This window comes from Gadus morhua, chromosome 3 (assembly GCF_902167405.1).
Source record: "Gadus morhua chromosome 3, gadMor3.0, whole genome shotgun sequence".
Lineage (NCBI taxonomy): Eukaryota > Metazoa > Chordata > Actinopteri > Gadiformes > Gadidae > Gadus > Gadus morhua.
The window spans coordinates 26,042,903-26,063,516 of record NC_044050.1 but is presented as its reverse complement, the minus strand read 5'-3'; the positions used below and the strand labels follow the sequence as shown (position 1 = coordinate 26,063,516).

Genomic DNA, 20,614 nt, shown 5'->3' with positions numbered 1-20,614 from the left:
CTGACTGTTTTCAGGACTGCTTCCAACAGCCTGAACACGGCCGTGACATCACAGAGCCAGGACCAGGACCGCTCATGGACACCGCTAACTCGAGCATCATCCTCGCAACAGTTGCTCAGGGTTACAGATTTAAAGTCTACACAGGCTCAGCTAAAACACCATGAGCAATGATTTGGTCCTGATTTGTCCCCTTTATGAACTCGTCATTTATTTTCATGTTTAAATATCCCTCGACCGACAGAGTGCGAGAGGCAGACAGACTGAGTTTGACATCTGCAGCAAGCGCGGTCGCAGCGTTTCCTGTCAGCAGCAGCTTGGTCTCCGGTGCTTCCGGTGTATCGTGTGGATCTCACAGGATGTTTGCACACAGCCAGGACCTCTATTCATCTTCTGGTCATGCATTTCACATCATCTACTAGTCAGATATGTTGGGTTACAGGTCGCCTCAGGGTCAGCCATGCAATCTATAAGTAATGGAACAACTTGTCGAAAGAGAGTTCATAAGGACCTAGGAGAGAGTTCATAAGGACCTAGGAGAGAGTTCATAAGGACCTAGGAGAGAGTTCATAAGGACCTAGGAGAGACGCCCGTGGTGCTTAGAGAACCGACTGCACTGACACTAGGCCACGTCATGATGGGCCGGAGGGTGTTATGGACGTGGGTCCGCCGTGATGATATTATTCAGAAGATGCTCTACTGAAAGCTCATCTTGGATACTTTGCCCCGTGTCTTCCTACGGTTGCGTTTCATGCACGTTGATAACCCACTCACATTTAATAATAATAATAATAATAATAATAATAATAATAATAATATGTCTAGTTTATATAGCGCCTTTCTCCACTCAAGGTCCCTTTACAGATTCATGGAATTCAATTTATCGACATTAATCCCAGTTAGTGTGATTGTATGACAACATGTTCATGTTGATTGTTTGTTTTCAGGAATGGCCGAATGCTGTGCCCCTTTAAATTTTCCCACGCAAGGAATTGTTGGATGGAATTATCTATTTTCCTTTCTTAAAGGATGGTCCCTTTGCTAAAGGAGATAAGAAAGGAAGCATTGCAGCACATAGCATTAGGACACTCAGTTCAAACTTCCTTAGCAAAAAAGAAAAATCGACTGCAGCCGTCATGTGCAAAATATGGACACCAAAGTCTATTTGAAACCAACAATGCCTTTTAACAGGAGAGAGAACGTCTTAGCAGCTGGTCCACCGACCTTAAAGGTCCCATGGCAGGACAATTTCACTTTATGAGGTTTTCTAAATATGAGTTCCGAGCATTCCTATGGTCCCCCAGTAGCTAGAAATGGCGTTAGGTGTAAAACGAGCACTAGGTATCCTGCTCCTCCTTTGAATAAATGAAGATTCAGACGCGCTGACTAGGAATCTGGCCCCATATGTCGTCATAAGGGTTACCTCCCCTTTCTCTGCTTTGCCCGCCCAGAGAATTTGCCCCCGCCAATGAGACAATGAGCTTCGACCGCGCGGTGCCACATGTGCGTGTGTGAATACACACACTGTAACGCAAGTGTTGTACACTTCTTTGTTATTTGGACAACCGTTCTGCTGGTAGTGTTATGGCGCATAACATGAAACATAACGTAAGGTTTGCATAACGCGCCCATTTGGTAAAAAGACTAGACTGCGTCGGTTCTTTGACATCTCTGGTACTTCCACAGCGAGACTCGTAGTGGGGGTTATCTCGACCATGGTTGAGGAGGAATTTCGGGGTAAAGGAACTTCGCCTTTGACTCCCTGAAGTCCAGATTGAACCGCGACATGGAGGAGAAAGGGATTGTTGCCCGGGATTGTCTCCTGCCTGAGGCCCGCTGTCGGGCGGCGATGGTGGAGCCCCGTGGCGGTGGAGCCCCGTGGCGGTGGTGCCCCCCGGCGGCGTTGCCCTGCCGCCCCGTGGCGGTGGTGATTGAAGAGCGACATGGAGGAGAAAGGGATTGCTGCCCGGGATTGTCTCCCGCCAAACCTGCTGCCGGAGGGCTAGGGTTAGGCCCTTGTAGGCGACTTGTAGGCTAGGGTTGATTCTCAAAACAAAAGTATTTTCTTCAAGTATAATTATTTACAATTTCAAACACAGCCTAATTCTGCACCAATAATTTGGTGCAGAATTATTTGGTGCTGTAATTCTGCACCAAAGCTGATTTTCGTGAAAGTCCTCAAATACTGTTTTAAGGGCCCACTAACACTAGCATGCCCTGGGATCTTTAATGAGAGAATGTTTTTTTTGTCAAAATCGAAATACCCATTTGGCGTTTTTCTAAGTGAAAATGTAATCAATAAAGTTGAAGGAAGACATAAAGATTTTTTTTCAGAAATATATACGAAACAACATTCACGGGGGAACATAATGACTTGAGAGTGAGAAAGAGACAATTTGTCTCTTCTAATTGAATCTAGGTATTAAGGTCTACTAAAGTCCATCCATCCTGTCCTTCTTGAAGCTATAGCTCTACAGCAGGGGTGTCAAACTCATTTTGGTTCAGGGACCACATCTGATCTCAAGTGGGCCGGACCAGTAAAATAATGGCAAAATAACCTACGTCAACTCCAAATCTTTAGCTTTGTTTTTCAGTACTATAGCTTTATCATTGAGCCTACATTTGTAGCCTACATAATCACGGATCACAAGGATTTATATTAGCACCACACATTTATTCACAGATAGGCCAATGTAATTGAAATAAAATGCATTTCACATCCATTAACAACTGGTTTATTTTTATAGATTTGAGTGAATACATTTTTACATCTGAACACCTGAACCAACTCACCACACTAAACAAACTCAAGTGGGAGCTGTGAAGAAAGCTTTCATACTGCCTTCAAAATGTAAATGTGCACATATAAATAAAATAAACAAACATAAAAGTTATAGCAGTGCATGAGCAAAGAGATTAGGCTACATCAGATCAAACTGTTTTGTAGGCTACTGAAGCTGAGAATGATATACTGCACAATATTCATTGTCTTTTAACATGAAACCTGAGTAAACTTATTTTCAAAGATCTGTATTCATCAGAGTGCAAACATTTCTGAAAGAGCATCACAAGCATTAGGCCCAGGCCTACTTCTGAAGGCCAACCTACTATTCTTTCTTTTACTGCAATATATTGCAGAAGCAATATATTTGCTTCTACTGGCTCCTGAAACTTGGCTTATTTTAGCCTTCACGAGTGCATCGATATCAGGTCTCAAATCCTGAGTAGCAGCACATTTCACAATGTCATTCAAGTGTGTGTTTGTTAACCTTGAGCGGTGCTTTGTTTTATTTAGGTTCATTACAGAGAACACCTGTTCACAAAGATAGGTTGTCCCAAACATGGATAAAACCTTTGCAGCCAGTGATGTTAATTTGGGGTACCCTGGCAAGAGATATTGATAAAATGTGTCCAAGCCCACCGACGCAAATTTCTCCTTCATATTGGTATCACACTGCAGGTCAATTATCTCGAGTTGGATGTCAGCTGGCATGTCAGAAGGCTTGACTGTAATTGGCGGGCGAAAAACAGCAAATTCCTTCTCTAGTTCACTGAAGACCGGAATCCTCTGCTTGAACTGCTGCAGCAATCCTGTTATCTTGCCTTTTTGCATTGATTGTATTGATATCAGCATTACGTCCGGTCGTACGCACAGCCGTTCAGACATGGGAAATGGGCGGTGTCATCGCTAGATAGCTGCGTCTCCCAGAGTGAAAGTTTTAACTTGAATGCCTATATGCTTTCGTTATACTGAGTGACAAACTTTTTGGGCCCTGCAACATTTTGTTACGATTATTCAGGTGCTGTGTAATATCCACCATAAAGGCAAGATCCTGCACCCACTGCGGACATTTAAGTTCCTTCACTGGGCTACCCATTTTCCCCATGAACTGTCCAATATCCTCTCGTAGCTCAAAGAAACGCTTGAGCACGGCACCTCGGCTTAACCACCGTACTTCATTGTGGTATGGTAGGCCAGCCTGAATGTCATTATCTCTGAGAAAAGTGTCAAACTGACGGTGATTCAGACCTCGCGCTCTGATGAAACACTCATAACATGATCCATTTTTAGATTAGATCCAAAATTTTGCTTCAAAGACACTGTTTCCCCTTATTCTACCGACTTTATAAACACCAAAATGAGTTGTTCACATCATTGTGCACTTTCACATTTTAGCCAAAGAAAGGAGGATGCCTTACTGCTTTCATCTTTACTAACATTTAAGTAAAAATTTGACCGGAGAAAATTAAATGTGCCGCTACCATTCAGTCTTTGACCGCTGACAGCCAGCTACGGAAACATTTAAGGAAGTTTTCCTTCATGTTGAGGTGATAGCTGACCATTATCGTCTCTCTTGCATGAAATGACCTTCACTTGAATGATCTTGAACGCTCAAATGGATTATGCAAACTGAAATATTAAGTTTTTCTAACTTGGCATCTAATTGCGCTTTTCCACTATGGGTAGGCTACTGACATACTCTTAATCCGCTTTTTGCTTCGTTATCCATTGGAGATTTAAGTACCACTCGATGTTGCTGTTTGTCATGGCGATGCCACATGAAAGCAACGCCTCGCATTCCCCGTTCGTCAGCTACCAAAGAGAGGAACGTCTGCACCTCAATAGCTAACCACAACATGTTTTTTTTGGTTTGCCATATTCTTGCTCCAGAGGGCACATCATCATCATCAGGGGCAACCTATGGCACTCATTAATTTTTGTTCACGTGTAAAGGGCAGCCAATAAGGCACTTTCTCTCATTTTCACCACCATAGAGGGCACTTTAGCACACTTTTTCAACCATGGGGGCACCAGACGGGCAGAAGAGCACTAGAAGGGCACCAGACGGGCAGAAGAGCACTAGAAGGGCACTATAAGGACCACACGAGCAGAAGGGCACTTTCAGGGCACTAGAAGGGCACTAGAAGGGCACTAGAAGGACCAGACGGGCAGAAGGGCACTATCAGGGTAATAGAAGGGCACTAGAAGGGCACTGGAAGGGCACTAGAAGGACCAGACGGGCAGAAGGGCACTATCAGGGTACTAGAAGGGCACCAGATGGGCAGAAGGGCACTAGAAGGACCAGACGGGCAAAAGGGGACTATCAGGGTACTAGAAGGACCAGACGGGCAGAAGGGGACTATCAGGGCACTAGAAGGGCACCAGACGGGCAGAAGGGGACTATCAGGGCACTAGAAGGGCACCAGAAGGAAACACACACTTGAATGACATTTCCTCTTGTTTTCGACACTCTTGAAGGGCACTTTAGCGCGCTTTTTCAACCATTGAGCTACGAGGGGAGCCACGAGGGGAGAGATTTTGGTAATGGGGACGTCACCCCAAGCGTGGAATTCCTTCCTTTTTTTGTATTTTTGCTGCCCCCTAGTGGCTGGAGTGAGCATTTTGGTTATTTCTTTAGAAAATCATAACTCATCACAGGAATGGGCTAGAGACTTACTTTTTTTTTTTACATACTCAGAAATGTATGCCCTACAAGTCGCGGGCCTTATGTTTGACACCCCTGCTCTACAGGGAGTGATGCAATCAGAAGGGGACCTAGGGTCAAGGACACTTGGGGTGAGCTTAAGACCTGGGGTCTCTTTTATAGGCATGAGGGCCTCCATTATCAGAGGCCCTGTTTCACATGAAAGAAAGAGGGCCTCTAGCCCCACAGGGAATGACTCACATATATCTGGGCCAGCACAGAGACAGGATGAGGGCGTTTCCACTACCTGCTCTGGATGAGGCGAAACACTGGTTAGTAACTTTCACTTTACACCACTTCCTTTAACTCTGGCTGTTGTGGTTGGTGGTTTCCCTGGAGGCCAACATCACGATATGATACCAGGGGAGAGGGGTGTCACTACCTTTCCTCTGACACGCTGGCTGGAAACCCTTTTCCGACCAGGCAACTCTTGCATGGTAAGTCTAGTCCTGTGGTGATCGACGTAGTGCGCACGTCAGTTCATACAGACACTTACCAAATTCCCCAGAAACAAAGGTCAAAGTTCTTCCGTAGTGACTGGAAATAGAAATAGAAATAGAAAGTGGTGCTGGGGTTCCCAAACGCCTTCATGCTGAGAACGAGTCCCCACACATTCATGTGTGCGGTAAAATCCCCAACACGTACCAATTGCCATGCCAAAACCTACCAAGGCGCTCGTATACGTTTTTGACATTTTTGAATAAGTTTGCTCTGGTGTTAACCCCAGAATAATCCCTTTCACCCTAGTGGAGCTTTTGGCAGTCTCCCCAAAACCCCAGGGTTAGTTATGAATGATATGAAACCTTTGACAGGCTGCAGGTTTGAGACCCATGATCAAGAAAGCTATGAGTATTTGGCACTCTTCTTATGGAGGGCAAGGCACACAATGCAATGCAATGTGTTTGAATTACTAATAACTAAACTTGTCCTGGGGCCTCATTACAGAAACGTCCTAACTCTGAAATCCTATCCTAACTTAAGATAGGAAGTTTTTGGTATTACAGAAGGAGGTTTCCTAACTTAACTTAGGAAGAAATCCTATCTTATCTTAAGATAGGAATTTATCCATTACAGAACTATCCTAAGTTAGGTGGCCATACACCCTGTCCTAAATTCAAAATAACTGTCAATAACTGAAAGAAATGGCAGCAGCACTGCTAGTAGGTCTGCTTGACAATGAAGACGAGGATCAAAACAACAGAAACGTGATGTCTGAAAGGCTACCGAGGCTGCGTAATGATTTCTTAAATTTTCCTGACCATATTTTAATTTCATTTTATCGCCTGCACAGACATGAATTTGGTGGAAGAATTACTTTACTATTTTATAACTCCTCTTCTTGTTCCCTGTATCAATACCCGCCAAGGCGTCGTACTAGTGCAACTATCTTGCCGTTATTAACAAAGATCCTTTATCAACAGTCTCTGTTAATGTTCAAAGTAACTCGTTCTATCAATCACATGCACATTCTGAGTGCAGAAACTGACGATTGCAGATCGAAAATCTGATTTACAGAGCAGTTAGGATTACCTAAGTTAAGATAAGATAGGAGGCCAAAGATAAGATAGGAAACGGCAAACAGGCTAGGGACTGCTTTTGTAATAGGAAGTTAGGATTTTTCCTATCTTTGAGTCCCTAACTTAAGTTAGGATGAGAAGTTAGGATTTTTTCTGTAATGTGGCCCCTGGTTCATTAACCGATTTGACTATGCCCATTCCCAAAACCATTCTAGTGAAATGACGAGAGATCAGTGTAGACAGGACGATTACTACAGATGTAATTTATTGATTCATTCATAGTATGTTCAATAAAACAACATGTGCTGGGTTCACTTCCTGGTTCTGAGGTCACTTCCTGGTTCAGGGGTCACCTGTCCGGTGTGTCCAGAGGGATCTGAACCTGTCGGTGTGTTCTGAACACCTACTGGTGTTTGTGAATGAAACCACTCGCCATGATGACTACCACCGCCTTGCCCCTAGGCTACGACAGTAGCTGACCGTCCCCTCTACAATATGGTGACGTCAAACAGACGCTCCTCGGCAGCATGAGGAGGTCCTGGTGCTACTCCCGAACCTCCTCCCTTTGGGTCCTTCTGCTCCTCTCCTCCAGCCCGGGCTGGCTCCTTCTCGCCCGCCTCCTCCTGCTTACCCCCCCCACCGTGGCCTCCGCCTCCTCGCTCCTCCTCCTCAGCGTCCCCACGGAAGTGGAGCTCCAACAACTCCTCCATGTTGCCGACTCGGTCCGTCATCCGCGAGAGCGCCCCCCATAGGCGCGTGGGGGCGGAGCTGCACCTGTCGGACGGGCGACTGGCGCAGAACTCGTTGAAGATGCAGAGCAACAGCGCGAGCACGATGATACTGACCAGGATCGGCAGTAGGACAGCCTTCGACCCCGTTAACCCGGACTCCGCGCCTTTTGTGGAGGAGTTGTTGTTGGTTGAGGAGGAGGAGGAGGAGGAGGAGGAGGGGGGGACAGTGTGGGTGGAGGAGGTGGTGGAGGAGAGGGTGTTAGTGGAAGGCATGCTGGTGGGGTTTGGGGTTAGGGAGGAGTTGGGTGGAGTGGAGCTGGTTGCTAGGGAGGTGTTGGGTGGAGGGGAGCTGGTTGCTAGGGAGGAGTTGGGTGGAGGTGAGCTGGTTGCTAGGGAGGTGTTGGGTGGAGGGGAGCTGGTTGCTAGGGAGGAGTTGGGTTGAGTGGAGCTGGTTGTTAGGGAGGAGTTGGGTGGAGTGGAGCTGGTTGCTAGGGAGGTGTTGGGTGGAGGGGAGCTGGTTGCTAGGGAGGAGTTGGGCGGAGGGGAGTTGGTTGCTAGGGAGGAGTTGGGTGGAGGGGAGCTGGTTGCTAGGGAGGAGTTGGGTGGAGGGGAGCTGGTTGCTAGGGAGGAGTTGGGTGGAGGGGAGCTGGTTGCTAGGGAGGAGTTGGGTGGAGGGGAGCTGGTTGCTAGGGAGGAGTTGGGCGGAGGGGAGCTGGTTGCTAGGGAGGAGTTGGGTGGAGGGGAGCTGGTTGCTAGGGAGGAGTTGGGTGGAGGGGAGCTGGTTGCTAGGGAGGAGTTGGGTTGAGTGGAGCTGGTTGCTGGGGAGGATGTAGCAGGAGCCACCAGAGGAACCAGGCTGAAGGCTACGAGGAGGTGGAGCAGAGCCATCTTCCTCACCACTGTGGAAGGAGAACAGCAGGGGATGCATGAGAACAAGGGTCACATAAGAGCTGTCTACCAGAGCTGGCCTTCGAGTACTGTGTACAGCGCGTTCTCAATGCCTGCATTAGTGCTTCTACGTCACGTGAAGGGGGCAGTATTGTCATATAATCATGCAATGGAATCCTGAGACCGAGTCTGCCCCATTGAAAATATGTAAAAGAAAAATATGGAGTTAGAATCATGCCAAAACCCCACACACACGCAAAACGTGTTTTACTCACGCACAACGATTCACACACACACAAAACGTGTTTTACGAAAACTTTTCTTTCTTTTAAAGAAAGAAAGAAAGAAAGAAAGAAAGAAAGAAAGAAAGAAAGAAAGAAAGAAAGAAAGAAAGAAAGAAAGAAAGAAAAAAAGTAAGAAAGAAGGATGGATGGATGGATATATAGATAGATAGAGAGAGAAAATACCTGACCACTGTGACCTAAAGCCAAACTAAAACTAAGAAAATCTTTGACCAGGTGCAGACTTAAGTCCCGGATCAAGTTTAAAATCCTCCTACTCACCTACAAGTCCCTGCATGCTCTGGCCCCCCGTTACCTCTCTGACCTCCTCCATCCCTACACCCCCCTGCGGTCCCTCAGGTCCTCTGCTAAGGACCAGCTGGAAACCCCCCGCACCAGACTCAAGACCTTTGGGGACAGGGCCTTCTGCGCCTCTGCCCCCACTCTGTGGAATCTGCTCCCCATCCACATCCGCTGTGCCACTTCAGTGGAGTCATTCAAAAAGCTCCTGAAGGCACACCTCTTCTCAGAGGCCTATGGCCTTTAACCTGGCCCCCCCCCCCTGTGTACACCTCTTGTTAAGCGACCTTGGGTACCTTGAAAGGCGCTATATAAATTGAATTTATTATTATTATTATTATTATTAACAAACACAGCCTGCCTGAAAGACTGCCATCTCTGTTGAGAGAAATAAAACAATACAACACAACAACCTCAAACTTCCCATAAACAGCCTCATCCCACTGGACTTCAACTTCACTTTTCTGTCTGTTCACAATGATTGCACTATTGCCCACATCTTCCACATTGTAAATACTGTGTATGTCCAGTTTATCTTTAATTTATCTGTTTAAAGGAGATACTGGACCTGTTAAAGTATTCCACATTTTACTTTTTATGAGTATTTAATATTCTAATATTTTATATATATATTAGAATATATATATCTATAGAATCAATATTTATATACTGTTTTAAACGTTTGATAGTTGAACTTTGACCTACTACTTGTTGACCTGCTTTTGCCATGTTAAAGTTTGTTTCTCGTGCCCATGAAACTTTTTTGAATCAAATTTAATCAGAGACAGAGACCGAGACCAAGAGCGAGACAGAGACAGATAGACAGAGAGAGCAGATTTGCATGCAAGAGGATATAGAAGGGAAAATAACGACAGTATGAAGAAGCATTATAGTTATAGTTATGTATAATTATAGTTTGAACCTGATTGTCTTTGTGAGAGAGATACGTTTATGAGAAGTGAATATATGGACCAGTAAATAACGATAAGTATGTTAGACCCACTTGCCTGTTCAGGTGCTGGAGATGTTGAAACCGTGGTGTTCGAGAGGACACGATGGAGAATTAGGCAGGGAGGGGGGTGGGGCTGAGTATTTCAGAGCGAGAGAGAGACAGAAAGACAGAGAGACAGAGAAGCAAACTGCCCCAAACCTGATTCTGATGTTGTGTCACTAAAAATCAGAAATAAAATAAATCAAAAAATTCTGTGGTACCGTTGTGGAATAGTATTGTAGTATTAATCTATACCTAATACGAAATAAAGGAAAATATCTGATGGTACTTATTTGTTTTTAATAAGGTACAATTGTGCTGTCCTCTAGTGGTCAAAAGGGAGAATTGATCCGTTGCAAGGCGATACTAAAAACGTTACTTTCCCCAGTCCTTCAAAAACAAGAGGTGCCATTTGAGGTGTTAAATAATACATTTCCCTCCAAAGACTTTCGAAGTTTGCAGTTAAAGGTGACGATTGTCATTATTTCAAAGAAACGTTTTATTTATTTGGGAAGTTTTGGGAAGAGTATACTAATATAGACAATAACAGAAGGTTTTATTTTTCAGACTTCATGTAGATTTACAGTAAAAAAATAAAAATAATGTCAGGTCCAGTGAAACGTTTACTGGACGTCATGTCATAACACAACACATACTCTAACATGTTGAGAGTTTTGGCCTTTCAAGTTATACTCAAATACTACATAGATCTTGGTTTGAAGGTCAATTATCCTTCCCCCTTAATGTCTGGGAGACATTAAGGGACTCTCTTGATCAGTGGGGACGAGATTAAAGCAGAAATATTACCATCAAAACAGTCAAAAAAGATTTATAAGAATGATACACATCACACCAACACATTGTACAGTAATTACCACCCACGCTAAGGTCTGTAGTCTTTACATTAGCCTGTAATTATGTGAGGGGTAGGCTACTGAAACAAGGCTTTCTTCCTTCAAGCATAGGCCGACTGTGCCACCTGGTGGCAAGAGAACAAATCCGCCAGCAGTCATGGGATCTCTCTTTAAACTTGGCTTTGCAGGAGAGGAAAGACTGCATTATTTTCGATATAAGATCGGTAAACACATTGCAACTAACATACCCTTCATTCAAACTACCTCATACCAAAGAATGGATACAACTGAATACATTCAATTTGATTTTAAGATTAAAGATACTGGGTTCAGTTTGCAGAACCCGTTCTGTACCTTTGTCTATACCAAGGCTATGAGTCTGTACCTTTCTTTAGAGCAGTGGTTCCCAAACTTTTTGTGCCCAAGGCACACCAAAGGACAAATAAAAATTTCAAGGCACACCTATTGTGCAAAATAGCCTTATAACACGTGTTATCACTAATATCATCTGTTTATCTGTTAAGTTTATAATTATTTACTAATGCCAAATAAGATGTGACAAAGACAACTATTCTACTCATGAAATATTTATAAAAAAATACTTCACAAAAATATTTAAACTTGATCAAATTGGGCTTAATCAAACACACCCATTTCAACCAGACAGGTGAGGCAAATGAAACAGAAATTCAGCAGAGAACTGTCCATGAGAAAGCTGCATGGTCCTGAGTCTGACCCACAAATTATAACTAACATTTAGAATCAGGCTTTTTTTGTAAATATTCTGCCTACAAATAACAAATCAGTGGGAAACATGTGCCTGTCGGGGCGCACAGATTTTTTTAATCCTTGATGGCACGGAGGAGAGGGCCACTCGCAAGTCCTGCTCAACAGAGAGCCGTGACCTGGTCTTGTTCTTCATGTAAACAAGTGTGTCTCTCTCACAAGGTAGGTGGTGGGGAAATGAAGAAGTTGGTCGATAGTGTGGTGGGAGATGGTTGGATATTCTGATGCACAAGCCAACCAAAACTGATCGAGTGTGAGCTCACTAAATTTCAGTTTCAGCGTGAGATCCGCACGGAGCTCTGCGCTCTCCTCTCTCTCCTTCATAGTGAGCTTCTCGTTTGAGGACTCGGACTCCTGGTTGAATGGGTCTCGGATCCAGTCATTGTCCTCGATGTCCGCCACACGTGGAAAATAGCGCTCAAACCTCTCTTTTAAGGTCTGAAGGTGTTCGGCATATATAGCGCGCTTACTGGCTGCCTGTGGCGCAGCTGCATGGAGCCCTGTTCCAAAGCAACTGCGCGAACAGCGAAATGTGGGATCCTCTTTGAGGATTTTTTAAATAGTTTTTAGATAAAGAGTTTGCCTCTGTATTATGGAATGAGTACATTCAAAGTAGTATATAGTAAATTAAAATAATTATTTTTGTATTGTTGTATACTATATTGCAGTAGGCTATGGTTGTCACAAAATCCCACGGCACACTTGGACTTGCCTCACGGCACACCAGTGTGCCGCGGCACACAGTTTGGGAACCACTGCTTTAGAGCTATGAGTCTGTACCTTTCTCTAATGCTATGAGTCTGTACCTTTCTCTATAGCTATGAGTCTGTACCTTTCTTTATAGCTAAGTCTGTACCTTTCTTTAGAGCTATGAGTCTGTACCTTTCTCTATAGCAGTGGTTCCCAAACTGTGTGCCGCGGCACACTGGTGTGCCGTGAGGCAAGTCCAAGTGTGCCGTGGGATTTTGTGACAACCATAGCCTACTGCAATATAGTATACAACAATACAAAAATAATTATTTTAATTTACTATATACTACTTTGAATGTACTCATTCCATAATACAGAGGCAAACTCTTTATCTAAAAACTATTTAAAAAATCCTCAAAGAGGATCCCACATTTCGCTGTTCGCGCAGTTGCTTTGGAACAGGGCTCCATGCAGCTGCGCCACAGGCAGCCAGTAAGCGCGCTATATATGCCGAACACCTTCAGACCTTAAAAGAGAGGTTTGAGCGCTATTTTCCACGTGTGGCGGACATCGAGGACAATGACTGGATCCGAGACCCATTCAACCAGGAGTCCGAGTCCTCAAACGAGAAGCTCACTATGAAGGAGAGAGAGGAGAGCGCAGAGCTCCGTGCGGATCTCACGCTGAAACTGAAATTTAGTGAGCTCACACTCGATCAGTTTTGGTTGGCTTGTGCATCAGAATATCCAACCATCTCCCACCACACTATCGACCAACTTCTTCATTTCCCCACCACCTACCTTGTGAGAGAGACACACTTGTTTACATGAAGAACAAGACCAGGTCACGGCTCTCTGTTGAGCAGGACTTGCGAGTGGCCCTCTCCTCCGTGCCATCAAGGATTAAAAAAATCTGTGCGCCCCGACAGGCACATGTTTCCCACTGATTTGTTATTTGTAGGCAGAATATTTACAAAAAAAGCCTGATTCTAAATGTTAGTTATAATTTGTGGGTCAGACTCAGGACCATGCAGCTTTCTCATGGACAGTTCTCTGCTGAATTTCTGTTTCATTTGCCTCACCTGTCTGGTTGAAATGGGTGTGTTTGATTAAGCCCAATTTGATCAAGTTTAAATATTTTTGTGAAGTATTTTTTTATAAATATTTCATGAGTAGAATAGTTGTCTTTGTCACATCTTATTTGGCATTAGTAAATAATTATAAACTTAACAGATAAACAGATGATATTAGTGATAACACGTGTTATAAGGCTATTTTGCACAATAGGTGTGCCTTGAAATTTTTATTTGTCCTTTGGTGTGCCTTGGGCACAAAAAGTTTGGGAACCACTGCTCTATAGCTATGAGTCTGTACCTTTCTCTATAGCTATGAGTCTGTACCTTTCTCTATAGCTATGAGTCTGTACCTTTCTTTAGAGCTATGAGTCTGTACCTTTCTCTATAGCTATGAGTCAGTACCTTTCTCTATAGCTATGAGTCTGTACCTTTCTCCATAGCTATTAGTCTTTACCTTTCCCTACAGCCAGGCCATGAGTCTGTGCCTTACCCTACGAGTCTGTGCCACTTTTGGAAGACCATTTGTTCAACTAACTTATTCATGAACAGTTGCTCAAGGTTACAGATTTAAAGACTACATCGACTCAGCTAAAACACCCTGGACATGATTTGGTCCTGATTTGTCCCTTTATGAATTGTCATTTACTTTCATGTTTAAACATCTCTCAGAGTTAGAGGAAGAAAGACTAAGTGTGAAATAAACATTTCCCTCCTCCAAGGACTTTCAAAGTTTTCAGTTGAGGGTACCGATTGTCATTATTTCAAAGAAACGTTTTTTTAATTTGCAAAGTTTGGGGAAGAGTTGGACGAGTGTGTGTGTGGGTTTGTTAGAGTGAGTGAGAATGAGAATGAGAGAGAGAGCGCGAAAGAGAGCAAGCGCGTCTGTCGTCGGTCAGATTACAGGCGTGTGTAAATCCTGGTAAAATTACCAGGATTTACTCTTGTAGTTATATTTAATGCATACAATCTGCGATGTACTCTTTTCTGTCCCCCGCCTAGACTAAAGAGTTTGTCTCATTTGGCTTCCTCAAAAATAACCCCCACGCCACTGTTCACCATAAGAAATCACCATAGCGGACATGAGCCTCAGAGAAGGCACCACCCTCCTTTGTTCTGTTTGATGGAAATGTTCTCCGGAGGACTTCTCCTGATTTTAGGTAAACTTTTCCCCTTTTATAGATTATTTGTATATTTCATTGTTCGGCTTCTGCACAACAGGTCTGGTATTTATTTTCTTAAATGTAGCGAGGTCTTCTGTCCAAAACCGGAAGCGTTTATCCGATTTTATAACTTAATTTATTTTGTTCATTTATGTAAACACATTACTTAACGCCCGTTCATTTATGTAAACACATTACGTAACGCCCGATTTTTATTTTATTTTCCGATTTTTATTTGTTATTATCCGATTTCCGGCGTGTGGGTGGATGGTTCTGTCTGCAGCGGAAGTGCGTGTGGGTGGATGTCTGGAGCGTGTGGGTGGATGTCTGCAGCTAGACTCTCTTGTACAGTGGCGGTTTTAGTCACCGGTGAACGGGCGGCATTCTTTCATGAAACGTGGTGCCACGAGAAGTCCAAAAAATAAAAATCATCTGCGCCGCAAAGCGGTTTTCTATGATGCACAATATCATAACATTATGTGGGCATGGGGTATTGGTATATTGACGTCGTCTGCTGCCCAGGAAGTCAAGCAGAACCTGATCTCCACTGTGGGAGGAGAGGTCACCATACCTGAGCCGTGGATTTCTTGTGAAAGATAGACTTGTGATCGCTCTAGTGAGAGATAGGGTGTTGGAAATAGATGATGAAGGTTTCCTGGACAGAGTGTCCTGGGACGGAGACACTGGGCGGTTCACCATAAGAAGAATACAGAGCAACGATTCAGGGATTAAATTCTGTTAATCAAGGAGGAAAATCTGAATCATTCAAGCTGAGTGTTTGTGGTAGGTCTCATTAACTCTCTCATTGTGATGACCTTGCTCTTCTACTGTCTCCAGAAAATGCAAATTGTATATGTGTGGAAGGTAAGGACATGTCCCAGAGTGGTCAAGCTGTATACTAGAAGGTAGAGGTCATGTCTAGGAGTGCTCAAGCTGTATTCTAGAAGTAGCCAAAAGTAGCCGTAAAAAAGTATGTCATCTTTGGCAGCGTTAGCAAATACTTAACGGCGTCTATTCGCTTTTTTTATTTGAGCCGCTTGGGTAACTTTATTTCCTAACCCTTAATGTTATTTTTGCATTAGGCTTGTCTTGCTTCGTCTTTGCGTACTAAAAAAATGAAAAACGTTTTTTGAGCCTGTTTGGGGGCCCCCTACTATGGGGGCCCCAAGCGGCCGCCTACCTATGCCTCTATGTTAAGACCGCCACTGTGTGTAGTCGACCCTGGGCCATTGACATTCACATTGAAACATCCTTTGAAGGTAACATCCCAGTCAAAAGGTTGTCGGGGGGGGGGGGCGGTTTTGGAACAGAAAAATTGGGAGCTATCGGATAGAGAACACTGTAGATTGTCCTCTACATTGTCTGATAGAGTCACAGTGTGTGACACTGCAGTGTAGAGGACACTTTACACAGTGTGAAGCCCCAAAGGGCTTCCCAGACCATCTTCAACCTGTCTAAACACTTCTAACCTCCACCTGCTGAAGCCTATTGTGCAGCTGTGACTGAACATGACGGCTGAGCAAGGTGTGATAAACATTTGTAACCTTTTGGACAAAGCCGTGGGCTAGGGGAATATGTCAATTTATATTTAGTGTGTTTATCCGGTGCTGGATGTACTGTATAGTATAGTGTATTGTTATTGTGTATGTACTGCACTCTTTTTGTAGTTATATTGGTGTCTTGTAATCCTGTGTGGGATGGGCCACTTGTGTGCCATGACACGAAAATAAACATCGACCTCATCATCATATAGGACGTATATAAGACTTACATTTATTTAAAATATAAACTTCCATTAAATATCCAGAAACTTCCTGGGACACTGGTGAGCCTGGTGATGCTGTTCATTGGCTGATTCTGATCAGTGCAGTCCGCCTTCACTACAGGCTATGTACGAGGCTCGTGGAATAGGCTAATAATTTATTTGGCTAAATAAAGATTTCTGAAAAACATTCTCTTTAGAAAATGTTGCGGTTTCTGAATGGATAACCCAGAAACCCACCATTTAACAGGGGAGGCTTGAAAAAAACATCCCTTGAATTGCTAAAAGGCCCATAGAAATGCCCACATCTTACCAGCTAACACCCTGCGGGTGCTAACAGAGACAAGAGTACCAGTAGGATACTAAAGTATGGTACAACAATAATACAGTAGGAGACTTCAATTGTATAGTATGGTACTACAATCGTATAGTAGGGTAAAACAATACTACAGTAGGGTACTATAATACTACAGAGTAGGGTACTTCAGTATTGCAGAAGTTAACTACAGTACTACAGTAGGTTACTAGAGTATTTCATTAGGGTACTACAGTACGGTTACAGGGCTGTTTGACTGAGCGATGTCTCCTGATCTGTTACAGTGATGACGTCGTCTGCTGCCCAGGAAGTCAAGCAGAACCTGATCTCCACTGTGGGAGGAGAGGTCACCATACCTGTGCCTGTCAAGAGTCGTGGATTTCTTTTGAAAAAAGGACGTGTTATCGCTAGAGTGAAAGATAGTGTGTTGGAGATAGAAAATTATGATTTCCTGAACCGAACTTCCTGGGACCGAGCCACTGGCCTGTTCACTCTAAGAAGACTGCAGAGCAAGGATTCAGGGGATTATTCTGTTGATCTTATCGTGACTTTTGTATCATTCAAGCTGAGTGTTTATGGTAGGTAACATTGACTTCTTCTCATTATGATCAAGACCTCATCTACTGTATCCAGACAACGTGAGTTGTACACGTTTAGAGGGGCAAATGGTGAAGCTGTATACAAGAAGGTAGTGTACATGTGTATGATCAAGCTGTATACTAGAAGGTAGAGGTCATGTCTAGGAGGGGTCAAGCTGTATACTAGAAGCTAGAGGTCATGTCTAGGAGTGGTCAAGCTATATACTAGAAGGTGGAGGTCATGTCTAGGAGGGGTCAAGCTGTATACTAGAAGGTAGAGGTCATGTCTAGGAGGGGTCCAGCTGACCTTGTGGTCTTCTGTCCCCAGACGCCGTCCTGGAGCCCGGTGTCACCGTAACGTCTGTGAGCAGCGAGCGCTGCACCCTGCTGTGTGCTGTGGACCAACTGAGTGGAGGGACTCTCTCCTGGTATCAAGGAGAGGTCCTGGTGAACCAGAGCAGCACCCAGCGCTCTCTCCCTCTGACCGTGGACAGGCTGGGTCTCCGGTCCTCCTACCGCTGTGTGTCTGCCAACCCTGCTGGTAACCTCACCCGGTCGGTCGACGCTAAGACGTCCTGCACAGTACAGCAGCGCACTGGTAAGAAGTCCTCACACACCCTGAAAGCTCAAAGACACTGCTCATGTTGTGGAGCTTTTAATGACGTGAGTGTTGTTACTCTTATGTACAGGTGATGAAGATGAAGAGGAGTCTAACAGGCTGGTCCGGATTGTGATTCCGATCGTCTGTGGTGTTGCATTCATCCTATTCGTATCTGTCATCATATTCTTTGTTGACAGACATCTCCAAGGCAAGGCATTTTTTTTAACCAGCTACCTCATAGCAATCATTAATGAATAATGCATTAGTCTGGCATTACAAGCCATACTCATTGTTATACTGATTTCTGTCTGTTTAGTTTCTTCCGTCGTATTTTCTTCCTTACTCCTTCTACAGTTGTTGTGTGTCTACTTTATAGAGTGAATATTGTTTATTTAATTTTATCAATTTAAGTAATATTATTTATTATCTATCTATCACTCTTTATTTTCTATCACTATCTGTCAATATATCTCTATATCCAGATCTCTAGATCTCTATAGATATGTTAGTAATCAAAATAAGCATTAAAAAAATGAAGAAGATGTATTGAATCTCAATTTGTAGAAAAATACATTTAGAATTGCATATCATAGAACCAAGTTCTTGGCACTTCCAGCAACCTGAAGGGAAACTGTCTCTCACCTCATTCTAAAATCCGAGTATACTGCTTGATGCGTGTGAAAACATTGTGATCTGCAACTCCCACTCTCTGTCCCTGTAAAGGTGGCAGAAACGTTTCCGTCCCCAGTGGTTTGATGTGGAAAAATGACGTTAATTGTCCGCAATCTTTCACACTGACTGTGTTTTTCCCCAACGCACACATGAAGCAGCAGTCCCTCATGGTAGAAACAGCCATGGTGTCTGAGCTTCCCCTTATGGATATTCAATAGATTGAGTGTCTACATGCTTCCCATGGCGGTGTAGGCATCAGGAAGATAAATGAATGTGGAAATCCTCTCTGTACAGCAGACCCTTCTACTGCATGACTTATAGTGGTGCTGTTTTATTCATTAATTTTGGCCTTCTTCTGTTTGTAGCTTCAATCCAACAGAAGGGTGGCGTTACACAGCAGGTAGGTGCTCTGTGGGTGCATATGTTGTACAGTCTAGTCAATATCACTACAGCCCGTCATTATTACATTATTATTAGTCTCTATTTTAACTATAAGCGTCTATTTATGAATTAGCACTTTGCATTTATTGTATTTATTGCATTGTCATTATATCCTGTGTCCTTCCACTGCTGCTGGGCTGTTTTTGCAACAAACAAATTTTTCCTATGGGGGATTAATAAAGTTGTATCTTATCTTATCTTACACCACCCTCCAAACCAAAAGCCTCTGTGCTTGTTTGTGTGTGTGTGTGTGTGTGTGTGTGTGTGTGTGTGTGTGTGTGTGTGTGTGTGTGTGTGTGTGTGTGTGTGTGTGTGTGTGTGTGTGTGTGTGTGTGTGTGTGTGTACTATAGGAGGAGTTTGAACACGGCAGCTGCAACACGTACGTCAGATACAACCAGATACAAGGCAAAGAGAACTTAAAGGAATAAACGTTCTTGGATCAAACCATCGTAGCCGCCTCTCCTGGTGTGAGTAAAACATTTGTTACCAAAAATATTTGGCAGGATGACTCTGTTTGCAATTAGTGTGCACCCCCCGGCACGAATATAACAACAGCACAAATTTAGCAATATAGCACTTCAGTCTTTTGGACCCAAGTGATCAATGTGCTTCAGCCCATATGGACCCATCTAATGAATCACCCTACAATTATAGTGATCTCCCTGCAAGTTCAGTGAATCACCCTACCAGTAGAGTAGGGTAAATTTGAACATTGGCTTCCTGTAGGAAGACCTTCCTGAGACCAATCTATTATTTATCCCCAGAGTATACAAAAAACATGGGAAAGCAGGATTTAGTTATGCAACAAATAGCTGGAATAAACTCCCTGAGGATTTAAGACTTGCCCCAACTCTGACAACTTTTAAAACAATACCGAAGACTTTAATGTTTGCTTTAGCTTTCTGCTAATCTTAAATACATTGCACTTTAAAAAAAAAAATGAAAAAGGCCGTTTAAGCTTTACCTTTATTTTCTATTTTTACCAGAGAGATACATGATCTGAGAAAGGATAAGGGTTTGAGACCCGAGTTTTGTCTGGGTTTGAGTCCTAGAATCCGGGTTGGAGTCCCAGAATCTGGGTTGGAAACCCAGAGAAATACCCAGAGAAAGGACCAAGTTCCTTTAGGTCGGGTTGGAGTACCAGAGAGAATGTTGATCTGATCTTAAACACATTGCACTTTCTAAAATGCTTTTTTAACTTGGTCTTTATTTTCTTTCTCTATCCAACTAATTATTTGCATATGTTTTATTTTATTATTACATTTTATTGTATGACAATGTTTACATGTGAAGCACTTTGAGTCTGCCTTGTGTATGAAAAGTGCTATATAAATAAAGTTGCCTTGCCTTGCCTTGAATCACCATCAAGTAAAGTGAATATCTATGTAGGAGAACACTCTTGAGTGTTTGTGCAGATGGCTTGTTTAACCTGTGCCCACAGTGCGTTCAGTGGTCTGGCTATTGCCAGAGATTGAGCTTGGTCTGGG

The 20,614-nt window shown here is 43.6% G+C and overlaps 2 protein-coding genes across 2 annotated transcripts; one reads left to right on the top strand and one right to left on the bottom strand.

Moving 5' to 3' along the window:
• Nucleotides 1-7,247: 7,247 nt before the first annotated feature.
• Nucleotides 7,248-10,246, bottom strand: LOC115541022 (putative protein TPRXL). Its single transcript, XM_030352730.1, has 2 exons — nucleotides 10,204-10,246; nucleotides 7,248-8,630 (listed from the first exon to the last, which is right to left on the bottom strand). Coding segments are annotated over exons 1-2 (1,143 nt in total). The 5' UTR covers nucleotides 10,205-10,246; the 3' UTR covers nucleotides 7,248-7,488.
• A 4,223-nt stretch (nucleotides 10,247-14,469) lies between these two features.
• On the top strand, nucleotides 14,470-20,068 carry LOC115540364 (uncharacterized). The gene is made up of 6 exons (XM_030351571.1): nucleotides 14,470-14,753; nucleotides 17,119-17,412; nucleotides 17,741-18,010; nucleotides 18,102-18,221; nucleotides 19,051-19,086; nucleotides 19,479-20,068. Exons 1-6 carry the CDS (start codon nucleotides 14,717-14,719, stop codon nucleotides 19,553-19,555), a joined length of 834 nt encoding a protein of 277 aa, XP_030207431.1. The 5' UTR covers nucleotides 14,470-14,716; the 3' UTR covers nucleotides 19,556-20,068.
• Nucleotides 20,069-20,614: the final 546 nt, after the last annotated feature.

Bases quoted from the DNA above. Each gene is read 5' to 3' on its own strand.
- LOC115540364 (XM_030351571.1), top strand. From the start codon at position 14,717: ATGGAAATGTTCTCCGGAGGACTTCTCCTGATTTTAG. The intron at 14,754-17,118 runs GTAAACTTTTCC...GATCTGTTACAG, and splicing joins AGGACTTCTCCTGATTTTAG to TGATGACGTCGTCTGCTGCC. The intron at 19,087-19,478 runs TAGGTGCTCTGT...GTGTACTATAGG, and splicing joins GGGTGGCGTTACACAGCAGG to AGGAGTTTGAACACGGCAGC.